Source organism: Bubalus bubalis, chromosome 16 (genome assembly GCF_019923935.1).
Source record: "Bubalus bubalis isolate 160015118507 breed Murrah chromosome 16, NDDB_SH_1, whole genome shotgun sequence".
NCBI lineage: Eukaryota > Metazoa > Chordata > Mammalia > Artiodactyla > Bovidae > Bubalus > Bubalus bubalis.
Genome location: NC_059172.1, coordinates 40,182,490 through 40,204,584, shown reverse-complemented (window position 1 = coordinate 40,204,584; position 22,095 = coordinate 40,182,490). Strand labels below are relative to the sequence as shown.

The window sequence follows — 22,095 nt, the reverse complement described above, 5'->3', positions numbered from 1 at the left end:
AGCTGTTCCCTCCCAGAGTATTCCCAGATGGCGCTAGAGGTAAAGAACTTGTCTGCCAATGCAGGAGATTTAAGAGATGCAGATTTGATCCCTGAGCTGGGAAGATCCCCTGGAGGAGGAAATGGCAACCCACTCCAGTATTCTTGCCTGGAGAATCCCATGGACAGAGGAGCCTGGAGGACTATAGTCCATAGAGTCACAGAGGTGGACATGAATGAAGTGACTTAGCATGCACGCATGCTTCCTCTTAGAAGGAGGAGGTTCATCTCAAGACAAGGCTGAAAAGGACCACTCCCTTGACCAGATTGACCAAGTGCTTCTTCTTGTAGATAAGGCACTCTCCTCTCTGTCTTCTGACTCACAGATAAGATGTTCTTTTATCTATCAAAACCTAATAACTCCTCTGCCCATGCCGACAATCCCTCTGCCCATTCATTCATTTGTTCACTTAGTTACTCACTGACAAATATTTATGGAACATCGACACTATTTTAGGTGCTGGGATTCAGCACTGAACGTGAAACACAGGATCCAGGCTCTTATATGAGATGGGGAGGCATAAAATGAAGAGCAAGCAAATAAATGAACTAGAAGACCTCAGAGTAAAAAGTGCTCCAGGAAAAAAACCCCAAAAGAGTGAAGTAGTAAGTGCTCCAAAATGTCTCCTGGGTTTCCTATCTCAACATATTTCAGACCACCAGCCAATGGCCTAAGTGCCAAACCTAGGAAGCATCTTGGACTTACCCTTCTCACTTATTTTTCACATTCAGTTATCAGTCACAAAGCCATGCCTATGCCGACTTTCAATGACTCTCAAATCCATCTGTCCTTCTCCACCCCACTGACACTTCATGCAGAGACGATCACTTGTTGCCCATTTACTGCAGCATTTCCCTGATTAGTGTCCTCTCTTTAGTCTTGCCCTGTTCCTACCTCTCAGGGCTCTGCTTAAAATTGCTCAATAGTGGAGGGAGGCTTAAGAGGGAGGGTATACACACACACACACACACACATATGTGTATATGCACATATATATACACATACATATAGGACAGAAACAGTATGGACATAACAGAAGCAGAAGATATTAAGAAGAGGTGGCAAAAATACACAGAAGAACTGTACAAAAAAGGTCTTCATGACCCAGATAATCATGATGGTATGACCACTCAGAGCCAGACATCCTGGAATGTGAAGTCAAGTGGGCCTTAGGAAGGAAGCATCACTAGGAACAAAGCTAGTGGAGGGGATGGAATTCCAGTTGAGCTATTTCAAATCCTGGAAGATGATGCTGTGAAAGTGCTGCACTCAATATGCCAGCAAATTTGGAAAAGTCAGCAGTGGCCACAGGACTGGAAAAGGTCAGTTTTCATTCCAATCCCAAAGAAAGGAAATGCCAAGGAATGCTCAAACATTCCTTGTTTGAGCACAATTGCAGTCATTTCACACTCTAGTAAAGTAATGCTCAAAATTCTCTAAGCCAGACTTCAACAGTACGTGAACCATGAACTTCCAGATGTTCAAGCTGTTTTAGAAACGGCAGAGGAACCAGAGAGCAAATTGCCAACATCCGCTGGATTACTGAAAAAGCAAGAGTTCCAGAAAAACACCTACTTCTGCTTTATTGACTCTGCCAAAGCCTTTGACTGTGTGGACCACAACAATCTGCGGAAAATTCTTAGAGAGATGGGAATACCAGACCACCTGACCTGCCTCTTGAGAAATTTGTGTGCAGGTCAGGAATCAACAGAACTGGACATGGAACAACAGACTGGTTCCAAGTTGGGAAAAGAGTACGTCAAGGCTGTATATTGTCACCCTGCTTATTTAACTTTTATGCAGAATACATCATGAGAAACACTAGGTTGGATGAAACACAGCTGGAATCAAGATTGCTGGAAGAAATACCAATAACTTCAGATATGCAGATGACACCATCCTTATGGAAGAAAGCCAAGAAGAACTAAAGCGCCTCTTCATGAAAGTGAAAGAGGAGAGGGGAAAAAGTTGGCTTAAAGCTCAACATTCAGAAAACTAAGATCATGGCATCTGGTCCTATCACTTCATGGCAAATAGATGGGGAAACAGTGACAGACTTTGTTATTTGGGGGGCTCCAAAATCACTGCAGATGGTGATTGCAGCCATGAAATTAAAAGATGCTTCCTCCTTGGAAGGAAAGTTATGACCAACCTAGACAGCATATAAAAAGCAGAGACGTTACTTTGCCAACAAAGGTCCATCTAGTCAAGGCTATAGTTTCTCCAGTAGTCATGTATGGATATGAGAGTTGGATGATAAAGAAAGCTGAGCGCCGAAGAATTGATGCTTTTGAACTGTGGTGTTGGAGAAGACTCTTGAGAGTCCCTGGACTGCAAGGAGATCAAACCAGTCCATCCTAAAGGAAATCAGTCCTGAATATTCTTTGGAAGGACTGATGCTGAAGCTGAAGGTCTAATACTTTGGCCACCTGATGCACAGAATTGACTCATTTGAAAAGACCGTGATGCTGGGAACGATTGAAGTTGGGAGGAGAAGGGGACGACAGAGGATGAGATGGTTGGATGGCATCACCGACTCAATGGACATGAGTCTGAGTAAACTCCGGGAGTTGGTGATGGACAGGAAGGCCTGGCGTGCTGCAGTCCATGGGGTCACAAAGAGTCGGACACGACTGAGTGACTGAACTGAACTGAACATATAGCTGATTCTCTCATGTTGTACAGTAGAAACTAAGACAACATTGTAAAGCAATTGTACTCCAATAATAAAATTTTTTTAAAAAAGAAAAGAAAATCTTAAACACCCCTCAAACATTGTTCAATGGTTCTCAGTAGTTTCTTTAGTCAAGTTCAACCCTCTGAACTTGGCAAGCAAGGTCTTTCACTATCTGGGTGCTACTGACCCTTCAGCCTTGCTCCCCGGCACTCTCCTGCCCCACACAGCCTCCACTCAGCCATCCCTGTAGATCTGTGTGTGCAAGTGCTACTTGCTTTTGATCTGTTGCCACTCTCGCTTGATGTGGCGTCTGCTCATCCTCTCTAACTACTATGTTCAAAACTCAGATCAGAAGTCACCTCATTTGGGAAGACGTTTCTTATAAATGACCAAAGGAGCTTTTACAAGGATTACATGGAAAAGATACATGCAACGCTTGGCCTAAAGACGGCATTCAGCTGCTTATATCTTGTTTACCTGATGGAATTTTCTCATATTTGGGGCAGGCATAGTTAGCGCATAAAGTTTTTCTATTTTCAATGAAACCATCTCAGAATACAGCCTCTGAGGCATGGACTTGTCTCCCTCATTGTTTTTAATGAGATGGACTCGTGCACAGGAAATTTTCCTTCTCATTTATGATTTTGTTGCTTGATACTTGTTATTTTCATTTGAGCTCCTAATCCTTATTCTTAATGGCCTGGAAGTGATTCTGATGGATCCTAAGATTGGAGACAAATATCTTGAATATATCACCATCCCAACAGCACAAACAATAATAATTCACAGTAGTCCTTGGCCCTGAGGATTGGCTTTTGCCATTTCCAATTTTATATTGCTTCTTGGCACACTCTCCCTACTCCCAGGGCACTGAGAGAATCCACCAACCTGCCACTCTCCATGGAAGGATGGGACCACACACCTCTACCAAACTAAGCCCTTCCTGGGTTGACTTCTGACACCATCACCCTGATCTTCTATGGAGGTTTTAGGAACTCTCTAGAAAAGGGAAAGCCACTTTCTGAGAATACATTTTCCTTTGGATACCTGTTCCTTGATAAGGTTTCTCTCCCAGCACGTGCCCACAAGAGCACACACCCAGTTCTTACTTGGTCGGTCTCCCTCCCTGTGTGAGGTCTGTGTTCTGAAAGTTCCCAGAAGGGGTGGTAAAGATGTAGCTCTCTTACTTGCATTTAGTAGCATCCGGATCCTTTGGTCTTCCTCAGCCTCTTGGACTAGCTTTTCTGCCGGCACCTTGTCCTCTGACTCTACACACGTGTCAGTTTCCCGCAGGTACTCCAGGTAGTCGATCTCCCGCTGGGCGCGCTCCACTCTCAGCACCAGGTTGTGGACTGCGCTCTTGTACTCACTTGTGTAGGTGTGACATCGTCCCAACATAACGGATATGTTTTTCGAGAACTCTTGGAAATCTTGAATGTATGCTCTTGTTGCTTGGGTACATTTCTGCAGTCCTTGCTTCAGTCAGAAAATAAATTCTCAAATTATTTCCAGTTATTTAAATTGCCCAAGTAATGTCAATAACTCTTATTCATAGAAACAGACTTTTAAAATACAAACAGCTAAAAGGGGGTGAAATTAAAAAAAATCACCCATAATTCCTTAACTCAAAGAACTATTGACACTTTAGTGTACAAATCTTTAGGTTTTCCTATGCATTTAGTCATACACGTATAAACATATGTTAATGTGATTTTGCTACATGTTTGTTTTATAACATTTTTAATTTGCTGATATATTGTGAACATATTTCAATACAAATTAATATATATTTATACCATAATTTTAATAACATAATTCCATTAAATTGATTAGAGTCTTTCTAATGAACATTTGGGCTTCCCTGGTGGCTCAGATGGTAAAGAATCTGCCTGCAATGTGGGAGACCCAGGTTCGATCCCTGGGTTGGGAAGATCCCCTAGAGAAGGAAATGGTAACCCACTCTAGTATTCTTGCCTGGAGGATCCCATGGACGGAGGAGGCTGGTGAGCTACAGTCCATGGGGTGCAGAGTCAGACGTGACTGGGCGACTGACATACACATAAACATAATGGACATTTACATAGTTTTCAATGATCTGCCACTTAAACAAGGGTGAAGAAAATCTTTGTCTTTACACATTTATACTTCTCTGATTATTTTCTTAGGATACATTTCCAGATGTAAGCTCCACCCCCAGCACCTGGCACATAGTCACACTTAATAAGAACTTACTGAATAAAAGAATAAGTTAAGGGGTCTTCCCTGGTGGTTCAGTGGTTAGGAGTCTGCCTGCCATTGTGGGGACACAGGTTCAATCCTTGGTCCAGGAAGATTCCACATGCCATGGAGCAACTACGCCCGTGTACCACAGCTACTGAGCCTGCTCGCTAGAGCCCTGGAGCCGCAACTACTGGGCCCACGTGCGGCAAGTATTGAGGCTGGCTCACTGTGAGCCTGTGCTCAACAAGAGAAGCCACCACAGCGAGAAGCCCGAGCACGGCAACGAAGAGTGGCCCCCACCAGCTCCAACCAGAGAAAAGCCGTGCAGAGCAACAAAGATCCAGAGCAGCCAAAGACAAATAGCTTAAAAAAATATTTTTAAAAAAGGAATAAGTGAATGAAGGAAATGGGATGGGTTTCTGGGTCAGGATGTATACTTAAAGACCATCTGGTGGTTTACCAAAATGCTCTCCACAAAAGCTGTATAAATATATACTTCGAACAGCAGGATGTAAGACTGTTCAGTGAAGAATGAAAGAGAGATTGAGAAAGAGAAAGGTGTGTGAGAGGGAGGGAGAGAGACAGAGACAGAAACAGAGAGGATGAGAGGGAAAGAGAGAGAGGAGAGAGAAATTGCCTAAATCTATCCTCTTTTATTCTTACCCCACCCCCACCGCCCACACACCCCTGGATGTGGGATCGCATCACTTTGCACGTGTTTGCCTGGCCAACGGTGGAGCCACCTGGGACTTGGCTTCCTCCTGAGGTCACCACAGTCAGGGTGGGAAGACCTACATGAATCACACCCTCTTCTTTTCAGTCCACCTTCATAGCTATGAACGTATCCATCTGTACTCAATACCCTTGTCTGCAGGCAGACTCAAGTCTTGTGGAAAGCTTGCAGGGATGAAACTGGCACTGAACCCCAAGGCAGGGCTGCGGCAAATGAAGAGGGACCACAGTTGAGCATAATTCAGGCACACGTAAGAAAGTGAGATCGGGAAGGTCTCTGAGGAGAGAACCAGTGAGGCAGCGGCAAGAGGCCATTGGCCTGGGAACATTCCATCTGTGGCTCTCAGGCCTCGGTTCACAGGACCTCAGAAACCCAGTGCAGCCTGCTCTGAGGAAGTGTTCTACCCTGAAATAGAACACTTAGTTCTATTTCAACCAAATAGTTTGGACTTAAAGAGTTTTCAGGAAATGTAGAAACTAAATACCAGAGATAAGCGTGTCTTTCAGAGAAGGGAAATAATTTATCAAAATTTAACTTGTACAAAAGCAAGGCGGGACATAAGAAATAGCTGATGTCAATGCCAGGGTGTGTTAAAGGTTAGGACAGAGGGTTACATTTGCCCCAGGGAGTCTGTCCCTGCTGCAAAAATGTTGGGTTTTGCAAATTTTAATGAAGTGGCAGCTACAACGCTTGGGGAAAAGGCCCCGAAACTTCCTCTCTGTTTAACACTGCTGAAACCTGCTCATTTCTAAAACCAAATCCAGTTCAGCAAAAGAAGCACGAGCTTCTCAGTAAGCCAACATCATGACTATTTAGAGTGACCTAAAGTCTCACCATTAAAAGACACAAAGAAAACTAAAATGTGCTGTCCTCCTGATATAGTAAAACATGAAGAAAACATGACCAAAATGTTTAATTTTCCTATTTTAAAAACTGAGCAATTGAATAATAACATTTTAGACATTTACCCCCATGCCAGGCAAGGTTCTAAGTAGGAATTAATTGATTAAATCTTCTGAATATTAGTAAGAGGTAAATTCTATTAATGGCCCCATTTTACAGATGAGAGAAACTGCCAGATCAGGCAACAGAGGAAAGCCCTGCTCAAGAAACCACTAGACAATGAAAAATATTCAGTGTACCCTTAGCAGTCTTATCATTCACTATCTGGAAAAACACATCCCAGTAGGGAGGGAAGCATGGGTAAGAAAAAGTGACTTCTGGGAGGCAGGTTCCCTGGGTCAGGGGCATGGGTGCCACCTACCTCCAAGACTTGAAAGCGCTGATAGATATAGTGCACCATGGCTGGGTCCTGGGCGCGTTGCGGTGGGGGCAGGAAGGCCATGAAGACCAGAGCCCTGAAAATGCAAGCTCGCCTAAGAGCCAGCATCATCCTGCAAAACACCCAGGGAGGGAATCTCTTCTGCTGCTGCTTCTTGAAGACTCAAGGGTTCGGGTGGTGGTCTCCTGCTTTCTAGCCGCTGCTGAGAAAATCCTCCAAAAACAGCCAGCAAAGTCTGCTAGTTACTCCCTCTGATGCGTGATCTCACTTTGCAAACTGGTGATCAAGTCCAGCTGTTGGCAAGTCCGTCCCCGGAGGCCTTGCAGGCCAACTCGGGGTAGAGAGTTCCCTGGGTCCAGCATCTGCTGCCATCACCTTTGACACATGGGGACCCTCTGCAGATAGTGGCCGCCCCCTCTTCAGGCATGGGTGAGTGTGCATGGGGTGGGGAGGGGGGCCGGGAGGATTTCTCCCCTCTGCCCCGCTCTTTTCTTTTTACTTTTGCTTTCCTCCTCCCTAGAGAACTCTGCAGTCCAATCACAGCCCTGACCCCATACACACCACCCCCAACTTCTCAGAGCTGGACTCTCATTTTAGTTTCTGGCCAAAATTCCCGAGATCCTTTTCCCAGAAATCCTGATGGGAGACCCCACCCCGCCTCCAGACTCTCTTTGCATTCTTGCAGCTCTTAAAGGCACAGCAAGGGAAAAAAAAATGAAAGCTCTCTTACACCTCCGTCTTGGGGCAGGCAGGGCACAGGCCCCATTGCCCCTTGGGGAAGAGAGCTCCAATGGGCCACACGCCTAGCCACCTAGGGAGATAGCTGAGGGATCTGAAACTCAAGCTCAGAAGAGTTTCATTAAGAACCAAACAATTGCTGATACAGGGGCACTTTCAGAGCCAAACCATCAGGAATTGAACTCCTTAGTGAGGAAGTCCTTGAGTTTTTTCACTCTCCAGTAACAGAATTCCCTTCACCAGAAGCAACAAGCCAGCCATACAAAGGACTCAACTCACATTCTTAGTACAAAGTGGTAAAATCTTCAGATTTTTTGCCTTTTCTGTTCAGGCCTACTTATCTTAACCTCTCCTTCTGTGGTTGGGTCCAGGATACTCATGGTTCTTTCTCAATCACCAAAGTGGAGAAGGTTGGGGCATCTATGAGAAGTGAAAAGAACTCTGACCAGGAGTCAGAGACCTGGGTTTGTATTTGATCCCTGCAAGAGACACTAAAAGAATTTTCCAGCGTGGCCCCTGCATGTCCTTGTTCCCATTAGTTGTTCCCCTACCTCTCTTTCAAGTGACTTTAGCCCCTAACTGTCCCTCCTCACCCTCTTGGTATCATCGCAGACAACGGTTCCTCATCCTTAAGGACAATCCCTATTTCTAAGAACTATCTTTGACGACGTTCAGGCCCCTATGTCTGCAGATGTAAGTGTACTAAGTCACGTCATGTAAGGGGATGTGAGTACTGTGGGATTTTGATGTCTTTGGGATGCAGGACGGGGAATGGGCTGGTCCTAGAACAAATTCTCTGTGGACATCAAGAGGCAAAGAAATTCTCTGAAATAGGTGATATTCTGCTCACCCTTCCTCTTAAATTCTCATGAAAAATACTGCCCGCTCAGCCTCCTTCCCCAAGTAAGAAGGCTCTTTTGGAAAACTCTCATGCTTGCCTTTTTAAAATAAAGTTTTATGTCAACAGTGCTCTGGTCGATTTTCTTGATGAATGCCTCAATTCCTAACTGTGAGATAGTGAACTAAGATGGATAAGATCCAGTGAAGATGAAACACGATTTTTAGGAGGCGGCATTTTCTTGGGGTACACTTTTTCTTGGTTTTCTATAGCATGGTTACATTATTTTTACAATGAAATAGACACTCAATTTGGAGAAGGAAATGGCCACCCACTCCAGCGTTCTTGCCTGGAGAATCCCAGGGATGGGGTAGCCTGGTGGGCTGCTGTCTATGGGGTCACAGAGTCGGACACGACTGAAGCGACTTAGCAGGAGCAGCAGCTCTACTGCCTGCACCCTGCACTTTACTGAGAGGTGCTGGTGGACTCGGGGAAGTCTGTATGGAGGAGAACTTATATTCTTGAGAAGGCAGAGGCCAACTCAACAGCACCCCATTTGGGATACTAGAATTCATCATTTGGCTCTGAACAGGAAATCTCTCTTCTCTTTTTTCTATTCACCACTCCTGTTCCCTCACCCCCAATAGCTCTTTGCCTTAAAATCATCCTCCAACCTTCCAACCTTTTTGTAAAACTGTATTGTTTCCTGCTTGACTGAGTGGAGTGGTCTCTAGTTACCTATGTCTCTTCAGATAAAACATTGGCTGCTTTTATGCCAAAAGGAAAGTGCTTGAAAATGTGACCTCAGCCAACCCCTTGTGGGGAGGAAGAAATTTTTCTCTATCCTTCTAGGTTCTTCTGGCTGGTTCTAAGAATTAAATTGACATGAGACAGATTAATAGGAGAAAATCAAACAAAAAATTTAAAAATATATGTACATATGTGTATATGGGAGAAAACCCCAGGAAAACAGAGTAACTCACCAAAACTACTGAAGCTCTTACCTTAAATACCATCTTCAGCTAAAGACAAAAGTGGTTGTGTAGTGATTTAGGACTTCAAAAGGGGAGAAGGCAATATACATAGAGATGAACAAGCAAGTGTTTGGTAAACAAATGTTTGCTGGGCTTTGTAGAGACACTGGGCCACAAAGAGGGATTTTAACAAATTTTCCTAGATTGCTTCCTATCTACACACCTAGTTCATACTTCCTTATCTATGGCCATAGCTCCCTTCCTGGAAGAGGTCCTCTATCTACATGCTTTTAGGCAATTAGGGCAAGTCAAATGATCTTTCAATATCACAGTAATCCAAGTCTATGTCCCGACCAGTAATGTGAAGAAGCTCAAGTTGAATGGTTCTATGAAGACTACAAGACCTTCTAGAACTAACACCTGAAAAAGATGTCTTTCTCACTATAGGGGACTGGAATGCAAAAGTAGGAAGTCAAGAAACACCTGGAGTAACAGGCAAATTTGGCCTTGGAGTACAGAATGAAGCAGGGCAAAGGCTAATAGTTTTGCCAAGAGAATGCACTGGTCATAGCAAACACTCTCTTCCTACAACACAAGAGAAGACTCTACACATGGACATCACCAGATGGTCAATAGCAAAATCAGACTGATTATATTCTTTGCAGCCAAAGATGGAGAAGCTCTATACAGTCAGCAAAAACAAGACCAGGAGCTGACTGGCTCAGATGATGAACTTCTTACTGCAAAATTCAGACTTAAATGGAAGAAAATAGGAAAAACCACTAGACCATTCAGGTATGTGAGTGAGTGAAGTCACTCAGTCGTCTTCAACTCTTTGTGACCCCATGGACTGTAGCCCACCAGGCTCCTCCATCCATGGAATTTTCTAGGCAAAAGTACTGGAGTGCATTGCCATTACTTTCTCCAAGGGATCTTCCCGACCAAGGAATTGAAACCTGGGTCTCCTGCATCGTGGGCAGACACTTTACCGTCTGAGCCACCAGGGAATCCCTCAAATCCCTTCTGATTATACAGTGGAAGTGACAAATACATGCAAAGGATTAGATCTGATAGAGTGCCTGAAGAACTATGGACGGAGGTTCGTGACATTGTACACAAGGCAGGGATCAAGACCATCCCCAAGAAAATGAAATGCAAAAAGGCAAAATGGTTGTCTGAGGAGGCCTTACAAATAGCTGTGAAAAGAAGAGAAGGGAAAGGCAAAGGAGAAAAGGAAAGATATATCCATTTGAAGGGAGAGTTCCAAAGAAAAACAAGGAGAGACAAGAAAGCCTTCCTCAGGGATCAATGCAAAGAAATAGAGGAAAACAATAGAATGGGAAGGACTAGAGATCTCTTCAAGAAAATTAGAGATACCAAGGGAACATTTCATGCAAAGATGGGCTCGATAAAGGACAGAAATGGTATGGACCTAACAGAAGCAGAAGATGTTAAGAAAAGGTGGCAAGAATACACAGAAGAACTATACAAAAAGATCTTCAAGACCCAGATAATCACGATGGTGTGATCCCTCACCTAGGGCCAGACATCCTGAAATGTGAAGACAAGTGGGCGTTAGGAAGCATCACTCAAACAAAGCTAGTGGAGGTGATGGATTCCAGTTGAGCTATTTCAAATCCTAAAAGATTATGCTGTGAAAGTGCTGCACTCAATATGCCAGCAAATTTGGAAAACTCAGCAGTGGCCACAGGATCGGAAAAGGTTAGTTTTCATTCCAATCCCAAAGAAAGGCAATGCCATAGAACACTCAAACTACTGCACAATTGCACTCATCTCACACGCTAGTAAAGTAATGCTCAAAATTCTCTAAGCCAGGCTTCAACAGTACGTGAACTGTGAACTTCGAGATATTCAAGTTGATTTTAGAAAAGGCAGAGGAACCAGTGATCAAAGTGCCAACATCCACTGGATCATTGAAAAAGCAAGAGAGTTCCAGAAAAACATCTATTTCTGCTTTATTGACTATGCCAAAGCCTTTGACTGTGTGGACCACAACAAACTGAAAAAGTCTTAAAGAGATGGGAATACCAGACCACCTGACCTGCCTCTTGAGAAGTCTGTTTGCAGGTCAAGAAGCAACAGTTAGAACTGGATGTGAAACAACAGACTGGTTCCTAACAGGAAAAGGAGTACGTCAAGGCTGTATATTGTCACCCTGCTTATTTAACTTATATGCAGAGTACATCATGAGAAACCCTGGGGTGGATGAAGCACAAGCTGGAATCAAGACTGCTGGAAGAAATATTAATAACCTCAGATATGCAGATGACACCACCCTTATGGCAGAAAGCAAAGAACAACTAAGGAGCCTCTTGATGAAAGTGAAAGGAGCGTGAGAAATTTGTCTTAAAACTCAACATTCAGAAAACTAAGATCATGGCATCTGGTCCCATCACTTAATGGCAAATAGATGGGGAAACTGTGACAGACTTTATTTTTTTGGGCTCCAAAGTCACTGTAGATGGTGACTGAAGCCATGAAATTAAAACACGTTTGCTCCTTGGAAGAAAAGTTATGAACAGCCTAGACAGTGTATTAAAAAGCAGAGCTATTACTTTTTATTTATTTATTTTGCTAGTAAACAACTTAGTCTTTTATTTGCCCAAGGGCAGCTGTTGCAGGCACTGAGGCCCTAAGACTTCCAGAAGGGATGGGGGTTGGGGAGCCATCCTGCCTTCCAGGTGCTGCCTGCCCCATTCTGCTTCCTGCAGGAGATGGCAGAGTAGATAAAGTGTACCCTTGTGCCGTCAAGTATTTCCTCAATTTTGTGTGTCAGTCGCTCAGTCGTGTCCGACTCTGAGACCCCATGGACTATAGCCCATCAGGCTCCTCTGTCCAAGGGATTCTCCAGGCAAGAGTACTGGAGTGGGTTGCCATTTCCTTCTCCATAAAAAAGCAGATATTACTTTACCAGCAAAGGTCCATCTAGTCAAAGCTATGGTTTTTCCAGTAGTCATGTATGGACATGAGTTGGACTACAAAGAAAGCTGAGTGCTGAAGAATTGATGCTTTTGAACTGCGGTGTTGGAAAAGACTCTTGTGAATCCCTTGGACTGCAAGGAGATCCAACCCGTCCATCCTAAAGGAAATCAGTCCAGAATATTCACTGGAAGGACTGATGCTGAAACTCCAGTACTTTGGCTACTTGATGCAAAGAACTGAATCATTGGAAAAGACCCTGATGCTGGGAAAGGTTGAAGGTGGGAGGAGAAGGGGACGACAGAGGATGAGATGGTTGGATGGCATCACCGACTCAGTGGACATGACTTTGAGTAAACTCTGGGAGTTGGTGATGGACAGGGAGGCCTGGCATGTTGCAGTCCATGGGGTCACAAAGAGTCGGACATGACTGAGTGACTGAACTGAGGCTGAAATGGTCTTTCTGAGTCTTTTGGGACCTTAAAAACAATCAGCTTAAGTGGAACTTCAGTGGTGGTCCAGTGGTCAGTACTCCACGCTTCTACTGCCGGGGGCATGGGTTCCAGCCCTAGTCAAGGAACTAAGTTTGGGTGGTGCAGCCTGAAAATCAAAACAATCAGCCTAAATTAATCCTCTTGGCAAAGTGACACAATTTGGGGCAGCAAATTCTGCTCCTCTATACCCTCTTACTTTAGCTCTTATCATCCCCCACATTAATCCTCTACAAGAGCCACATCTAATTTCCCCAACATTCTCTATGAAATTGAAGACTTCTAGTTTTCCTACCACCTCCTCACCTCCACCCCAGGCAGAATAACCTCCTCATTTACCTGTTTCCAGGGGCATGTTGAAGTCTGAATCTCGGCAATTTGAGAGGTAGGTTCATTTGGTCATGGGTTCCCTGATGGGGAGATGTGGGCCGGCTGCCCGTGGGGTGGCAGGGAGGAAGGAGGAGGAAAAGAAACATAGGCGTGTCATGGGCTGAACTGTGTGCCCTGTGACCTTCAGATGTTAAAGTCCTAGCTGATTAGTGCCTGAGAATGTGACTGCGCTTGGAGACAGAGCCTCTAAAAGGGTGATGAGGTCACTGGGGTGGACCCTAATCTAATCTCACAGTGTCCTAATAAAAAGAGGAAACTTGAACCTAAAAAGAGACACCAAGGGAAACACCCTGTGAAGACACAGTAAGAAGGAGGCCACCTGCAAGCCAAGGACAGACTCCTTGGAGGAGACCAAATCTCTTGACGCTTTGAACCTGAACTTCTGGTCCCGGAACTATGAGAAGTAATTTCCTGTTTTTTAAGCTCCCTAGTTTGTGGTACTTTGTTACAGCAGCCCCAGCAAATTAATGCGCGTGCGCTGAGTTGCAGAGGAAGCAATATGAGGACAGAAAGGAGAGAGACTGCAGTGGGGGTCTGCAGGACGCTCTCAATAAGTAAATTGATAAGGGAAGTGGTCCTCTATGTTCGTTCTTTGAGGTAATTAGGGGCAAGGTCAAAGGTTCTTCTTGAGTCTTGGGCCTTGATTGCTTTTAACTTGAAATAATCCAAATGCCAAAGAGCTTTTAGGGTGGCAAATTTTGCTCCCCTACAAATGCAAGACATTTCTGGGGCTGTATTCTCCAGAACAATACCTGTGGGAGGATGAATGGAGCATGAGTGGGCAAAGAGAGAAGTTAAACTGAAATGCAGCTGCAACACAGGCCCCAACCAATCCCACAAGGAGTTCTGGCCCTAGACGGGTCCTTCAGATGTGTCCTGCAAGGAGGCCAGGGGCCAATGGCTTCGTAGCGCACACTGAGCACTCAGTGGTGAGGGCTGTTCCTGGGAAGGGAGCATAGACAGCCTCAAGTGCAGCAGCTTCCTCTGGCTGAGGACAAGGCCTGGAGAAGGACTCAGCTGTGAGCTGTCAGTGGCAACACTCACACAACTCAGAGAATGAGTGTCCTTACCCTGAGGGTAGGTTTGGGCAACATGCCATAGCACCCGCTTCAGGAGGATGAGCAGAGGCCAGACTTTGCCACGTTTGTAAGACATACACACCAGATATTTTAGATGCTATGGGAAGAAGAATGAGAGAACAATTAGAGTTTCAAGGAAGTGGGTTACACAAATAGATCTGTATTTCAGAGAGACCTCTCTGGAGGCTCAGTTCAGTTCAGTTCAGTCGCTCAGTCGTGTCCGACTCTTTGCGACCCCATGAATCGCAGCACGCCAGGCCTCCCTGTCCATCACCAACTCCCGGAGTTCACTCAGACTCATGTCCATCGAGTCAGTGATGCCATCCAGCCATCTCATCCTCTGTCGTCCCCTTCTCCTCCTGCCCCCAATCCCTCCCAGCATCAGAGTCTTTTCCAGTGAGTCAACCCTTCACATGAGGTGGCCAAAGTACTGGAGTTTCAGCTTTAGCATTATTCCTTCCAAAGAACACCCAGGACCGATCTCCTTTAGAATGGACTGGTTGGATCTCCTTGCAGTCCAAGGGACTCTCAAGAGTCTTCTCCAGCACCACAGTTCAAAAGCATCAATTCTTCGGTGCTCAGCCTTATTCACAGTCCAACTCTCACATCCATACATGACTACTGGTAAAACCATGGCCTTGACTAGACAGACCTTTGTTGGCTACGTTAAAGCAACAAGACTGAATTCAAGGTGGGAGATGAGGACGCTGCAGTAGCTCATGGAGAGCTCATGAGGGCCAGAATGAAAGTCGTGTCAGCGGAGTGAGAGGCAAATGGATGTTGTGGTATTGTGATTGATGATAAGAAGTACATGTATTCAGTCCTCCATCACTGTTCCTGGTTCAGAGATCCTAAAATCCTTGGAGGGTTTCTTTTCTTTTTTTTTTAATGAGAGCCATGAAAGTGTCTTTTGTTATGTATGAGGTGGCTTTGGAAATCACCTAAGGATGGAGGCTGGTTGTTGGTGGAGCCAGTCTTGTGATTAAAGTGTTGAAACTCTCGCTTCCATCCCCTTATCTGGGAGAGGGAAGAGGGGCTGGAAGTTGACATTAGTCACCAATGGCACCACCAACTCAATGGACATAAGTCTGAGCAAGCTCTGGGAGATGGTGAAGGACAGGGAAGCCTGGGGTGCTGCAGTCCATGGGGTCACAAAGAGTCACACACACTGAGCCACTGAAAAACAACAGCCAATGGCCAATGATTTAATCAACCATGTCTCTGTAAAGTGGCCTCCAGAAAATCAAAAAAGGAGAAAGAGTTCAGAGAGCTTCCCAGCTGGTGAACATGTGGAGATTCAGGAGAGGCTGATCCAGCGAGCAGGGAAGGGCCACGTCCTTTCCCCACGCCTTGCACTCTGCACCGCTTCCATCTGACTGCTCCTGAGTTACGTCCTTTTATAAAACACACGTCATCTAGCAAAATGTTTCTCTGAGTTCTGTAAGCTGCTCCAGAAAATTAAGCAAACTCAAGAAGGTGATTGTGGGAACCACTGATTGATAGCCAGATGGTCAGAAGCACAGGTGACGTGACAACCTGGACTTGTGACTGGCATCTGAAGTGGGACAGTCCTGTGGGACTGAGGCCTGAACCTATGGGACTTGACCCTACCCCCAGGTAGATGGTATCAGAATTGAACTGGAGGATACCCGGCTGATGCTGGAGAATTGGTGGTATGGGGGAGATAACATGCATTGTAAAGAACATCAAAGAACTGCAGAAGTCTTTGAGAAATATTAGAATATAGAATCAGCAGAACTTGGTTCCTGACCAAATGAGGGGTAAGAAGAGGGAGGAGTCAGGCTGATGGCCAGATTCTGCATTGTTTCCAACAGCCTCCACGCAGACCCCTCTAGTCTAACAATCAGACAGCAGACAGGGTGATGGAGACAGTCTGCAAACCTCATTATGTAATTCTGCTGTTTTGAAGCCCTGGCTGTCTGCCTATTCCTCCCTAATAAATTCCTCAGGCTCAGGGAAGGCTTTGCAAGTAAGTTACCCCTGAACGAGGATCTATAGCTGAAGTAGAAAGTAGGCCAAGGAGGGGGGTGAGTGAGGTACCCTTCTGGTAGAGGTAGTGCAGATAGCCATTTAAGAGTAGCTCTGGCCAGCAAGACACCTCTCGGGCTTGAGCATGCCTCTTTGGGATCTGATTTCTGCTACTCTGCTTGTGTTTGCCATAGGTATCCCACTCAGCCCTTAGAACCTTGTGCAGACATACAACCCTGCTTAGACTAACTCCTGAAAGAAAGAAAGGCACCTTTCCTCTTGAGCTGGGCTCAGAACTGCCTCCAGAACTGGTCCCTTATCTAAACCATGCTCACTCCCATCTGGCAGCCAGGACATGCCACTTAGCAGGCTCTCTGAAAGACACGTGGAAATTCACACGGATGATGTACAAACGTCAGCTCCATTACAGACACCCACACCCACTTCATGGATTTTAGCACTGACTTAAAATCTTATTTTATTTTGAAGGGCTCAGGGCCTTCCACCCCCCAGAAAGCTGGACAGATGTGAGCCCATTTCACTGTGGTTCAACACAGCCCACAAGCCTACAAAGACTGAGCCCTAGTCGTGTCAGTTTTACAAGCCATGCATTGCTAAGGACACAAAGCCTCATTTCTCTATCCTTGCTGGGGAATGAGATATTCTTCATAAGCCAATTTTCAGAAAGCACAAATTTTTTATTTCCTTGGAAAACGTAAAAATATTTTGAACCTTAAATATTTTCATGGAAATCTTCCCAACTATCTTTCAAATATTTACAGCCATTCGTTATTTTCTTTAAAAGCCAATTATTATTTTCTTAACAACATAAGATGACATTATGAAGATTAGCTATCATACTGTGTACAGGGGTCTCTCAGAGATTAAGGTATGTTGAGGCATTTGCTTTGGTACTTACTGGATAAGGACAACTGGGATTTTTAGTTCTAGGATCTGCTTTTTATATTTTATCTTTTTCCCTTTCCTTCTCTGATTCACCCAATCCTTTTAGGAAAAAACTGGCTCATTATCATGCTGGTACCCTCAAATACTTTGACCACCTGATGTAAAGAGCCAATTCATTGGAAAGATTGCTGGGAAAGTTTGAAGGCAAAAAGAGAAGAAGATGGCAGAGGTTAACATGGTTAGATAGCATCACCAACTCAATGAACATGAATTTGAGCAAATTCCTGGAGATAGTGGAGGACAGAGGAGCCTAGCAGAACATGGGGTCTCAAAGAGTCAGACACAACTTAGCGACTAAACACAACCTTCAAGGCATGTGAAATAGTCTGGGATTATTTAAACTCAGGCTTCACAAAATATTTGAGGCTACCTCCTAATTGTACTACTTAGCTTCTCTGCATCTCCCCGTCTCCTGGGCTCATGATCTGTTTCAGTCACTCCTTCTGGCTCTGCGTTGTAATAGAATCTAGAATTGGATTGGGGCTCATTATTCTGATTTCAATCTTAGCACCTTTCTAGACTTTGGTGTCTAGTATCTTTACTCCAGGTTCATGCCTTAATAGTGGGTAAGGGGGACCCTACTGAGTGACCCCAGTAGAGTCCTTTGGGACCTGCTCAGATAGGCTAACTTGGGAATCTCACTCTGTTCTCTCTCACTGTCTTCCAAGTGCTGCCCCAGTACCATCTGCACTGCTCACCAATCTTTGCCCCAAGTTGCCCCAAGGAAACTCGGCCAGTTTTGACAGGCAGAGAAGGTCAGGAAGGACTTTTCAGGGTCTGAAGTTTGTTCTGTTTCCTCTTAGGCTAAATGGCAACCCATTCCAGTATTCTAGCCTGGAAAATTCCATGGAGAGAGGAGCCTGGCAGGCTATAGGCTATAGTCCATGGGGTCGCAAAGAGTTGGACATGACTGAGCGACTATCACTCACTCACTGGGCTGTAAAGGATTCCCTGAATAGGGAGCATAAAACTCCAGAGGGTCTTCTACATTTCAAGAAGGAAACCATCTTCCTTTCTACCTCTGTTCCACCCTCAGAAAGACAGCAAAAGATAAATCTGAATCCTCTAGCCTCCATGATTGGAGGACACTGGTCAAACCTTGAAAATGCAGACAACTTGGGATGGAGGGGGGGACTGAATGAAGAGGGCGATTGAAATACCATATTGTCAAAAAATATCAGGGTTAGTGCCTTTCAGTATACAAGAAAACCAGAGCTAGAATCCTTAAGAGGCTGGTTTTAGTGCCAAAAAAGGACAGTGCATGCGTGTGTGGGCGCTCAGTTGTGTCCTACTCTTTGTGACTCTATGGACTGTAGCCCGCCAGACTCCTCTGTCCATGGAATTTTCCAGGTAAGAATACTGGAGTGGGCTGCCACTTCTTCCTCCAGGAAAAAGAATGTTAAGCATAGTTTATAATAAGCATGCTAAGGGATGGCTGCATGAAGCCAATCCCTTTTATTGAAGCCAATGTGCTATGAAAATAAGAGGACATGACCTTGCCCTCAAGGAGCTTATAATTTACTAGCACTCACACATACCCACACTCACTAACCCACCCACCCACTTAGCAATATAAAAGAATCCAGTTGTGAAGATGGGGGTTGGTGGCTCAGTCGCTCAGTCGTGTCTGACTCTTCTTGGCCCCACAGACTGTAGCCTGCCAGGCTCCTCTGCCCATGGAATTTTCCAAGCAAGAATACTGGAGGGGGTTGCCATTTCCTACTCCAGGGGACTTTCCTGACCCAGGGATCGAATCCCCATCTCCTGTGGCTCCTGCATTGCAGGCAGATTCTTTACCACTGGGCCACCAGGTAAGCCTGATGATGTGGGTTTCAGTTCAGTCACTCAGTTGTGTCTGACTCTTTGCGACCCCATGGACTCTAGCATGCCAGGCTTCCCTGTCCATCACCAACTCCCGGAGTTTACTCAAACTCATCTCCATTGAGTCAGTGATGCCATCCAACCATCTCATGCTCTGTCATCCCCTTCTCTGACTGTCTTCAATCTTTCCCAGCATCAGGGTCTTTTCCAATGAGTCAGTTCTTCGCATCAGATGGTCAAAGTATTCGAGTTTCAGCTTTAGCATCAGTCCTTCCAATGAATATTCAGGACTGATTTCCTTTAGGATGGACTGGTAGGATCTCCTTGCAGTCCAAGGGACTCTCAAGAGTCTTCTCCTTGTATGTAAATATGATGCGCTTGGGTGACTTGAAACAGCCTCTTCCTTTCTTTAAGTTCTGTGATTTCCCCTCCACGTATTAATTTTCATGTTAATTTGCTTTTCTCATCTTTTCAAATCTTTGGATTATGTGAAAAGGAAGGAGGTGGAAATGAAGCCATAGGAAGTGGCCACAGAAACTAACTGCCATTTCAGGATGTAATAAAAAGGAACAGACATATTGCAGAAGGGACTTAAATTAGACAGTAAGAAGAGTGTTCTGAGAATTGGGGGGTAAGAGATTATTGAAGCAGGTTGGTATTTTTCTAGTGGATAATGAGATATTTGGGGAATCATTTCAAACTCTTTAGACATTTGTGTAAAGAAATAGAAGTCCGGAAGAATCCCCAAGAAGGTAACAAACAAGACAGTCATATGTAAATGCTTGTGCTATGTCTAAACACCTATGTTACCCTCTCGCCCACACACCCTCTGCTGTGTCACCAACCTCTTCATTTATCATTAACTTCACAGTCTGACGGGAGGGAGAAATTCCAAGATGCTCCCTTGATCTCACTCACCTCTTCCTACCCTCTACCCTCCTCATTCCTGGCCTGAGTCCACTCAGAGCACAGACTTCTCAGTTCTGGGGCCTCTTCCCCTCACTCTGCTCTATGAAATAAATACCACATGCACCAGAGTCCCTGGATAGTGATCTCTCTGGTTTGGCTTTGGAAACCCACCTGCCAGTTGCCTCTGAACTGAGTCTCCCTGGAGGACAGTGTCCCAACTGGCACCAGTCAAATGCTGTACAAGGCAGCTGTGGCTGGTCAGGCTCAGGTGGCCTATTTGGAGTCTCTGTTCCTACAGGCCAGGTAACTTCATTTCAGCCAAAAGCCTCTGAAGTCTTGCCGATGTCTGCTTAGCTTGGGGATGTTTGGGAATGGAGAGTGGAGAGCTGGGGGGCAGGAACTAATTAATGGGCTCCAGGATGGAATGAGATGAGTGATTTCAGGTGGTGTGAGAGAAGTGGCTGCAGCTGGAGAAGACGTGCTGGCCGGGAGATGACGTCACCAGCTGAGGCTCCTTTCCCAGTGGCCCCTGGGGCCGGGTTGTCAGCATACGGGGTCGGGGTGAGGGAACCTGAGTCTCATCCAGGCTCCGGGTCTCCCCCAGAACAGGACCTACTTTTGGTCTCTCCCTCTCTGCTGGGCAGGTTCCAAGTAAGTGAGGCCTCTGGGGCCCTGTGAGCACTTAACCCCCTGGGAACAGAGCCCCAGGAATTAAAGCCAAGGGTTCGCCTGATGTCCCCAGAGAGCACCGGCTTGGGTGGTACCAGTTCAGGGTTCCAAGCCCAAACACTTAATGAAATATCCAACACAAGTATTTGTTTGAGCCTTTCTCCACTAGAGGGCAGAGGCTTTTCTGACTATGGCTAGGGTCCTAGTCCTTTTCCTATTTAGATTTCAATCAGAATTTACCAAAGGGGGAAAAAAAATTGAATGAGCATCTACAAAAAGTGCCCACAAACCCTCTCACTTTTCTCCCTCCTCCCTCCCAAAATTGATATTCTCAACCAGACTGACTAAACAGATAGAATGGATGGAGTGGTTTTGTTTTCAAAATTGTTCCCACAGTCTGCAGAGCGTTAGACCCTAGAAATCCACACCTTAGGCTATGCTCATGTGGGCCTGGTGGATGGGCAGTGCTGGCTTGTGTGAGCTACGCAGTTTGGAGAAGGTACGTGCCCCAGACAGCTCTGACTTGATGTTACCAGGAGCACAGGGATGAGCTTCCCGGGGAGTTATGGACAAATCCACAGAGCTTCCTGGGATCAAGATTTCTATTACAGCCGGAGGCGAGGAATTACAGGCTGTTGCTGAAGACGAAAGTCCAGGAAGGAGCCTCAGCAGCTCCCCTCTTTCCTGCCCTGACTCTGAACCAAATGCAGACTCTTTCCCCTTTCTTTATCTCACACGACTCCATCTAGAAGTCCTTCCTGCAGGGAGCTCTCTTTGCAGCTGCCCTCTTCCCTCCTTCCAGCTAAGAAGCAGAACAAGGGTGAACTCACGCGGGTGGATGGAGAGAATCTGTACTGGTATTTAATTCAGAATGGAATTTCCTCTGCTTTGAGGGTTTCAGTTCTGGTTTTACAATGCACAGGAGACATCAGTGATCATTAAAAGATTCTTCGGGAGAGTCTCAAAATCAAATTCCTTTCATTTGTTAAAAATACAAACCCACCGAAAAAGGAGCTCAAATACTGAAAGAGGTGGACAGAGAGCTGATGTTCGTTGAAAATCAGAAAACCATCCTCCAGAGGGTATGCACTTGGGTGTCTGGGCAATAGGAATCTCAGACTGCTTGGGCCCCACCCCAGCCACACGGCTTTCCCCGTGACAGGCACGGCAGTTCCTCAGACTCAGGGACACACTGGCCCGAGAGATGGAAGGAGCACAGAACAGACAGGCCAGCCGTCATGTGAGACGCAGCTGGGAGCAACTGGTGTGGCCCCAGCTTCAGAGACAGGAGCAGGGTCCTAGGGCCCAGCCTGTGGCCCTCTCTGCTGTGTTCTGCTACA

General features: G+C 45.5%; 1 protein-coding gene across 2 annotated transcripts in view; it reads right to left on the bottom strand.

The window, feature by feature from the left end:
* OLFML1 (olfactomedin like 1) overlaps nucleotides 1-20,444 on the bottom strand; it is a 43,606-nt gene extending 23,162 nt beyond the window's left edge. The window contains exons 1-2 of one of the 2 annotated variants that reach the window (XM_044929462.2): nucleotides 20,258-20,444; nucleotides 3,904-4,192 (exon numbers count right to left, since the gene is read on the bottom strand). In XM_044929462.2, the coding sequence (XP_044785397.1) occupies nucleotides 3,904-4,114 (211 nt within the window). In that variant the 5' untranslated portion in view covers nucleotides 4,115-4,192; nucleotides 20,258-20,444. Of the gene's footprint in view, nucleotides 1-3,903; nucleotides 4,193-6,933; nucleotides 7,478-20,257 lie in introns of those variants that run through there. The other variant, XM_006041433.4, reaches the window with a different exon arrangement.
* Between the last annotated feature and the right edge of the window lie 1,651 nt (nucleotides 20,445-22,095).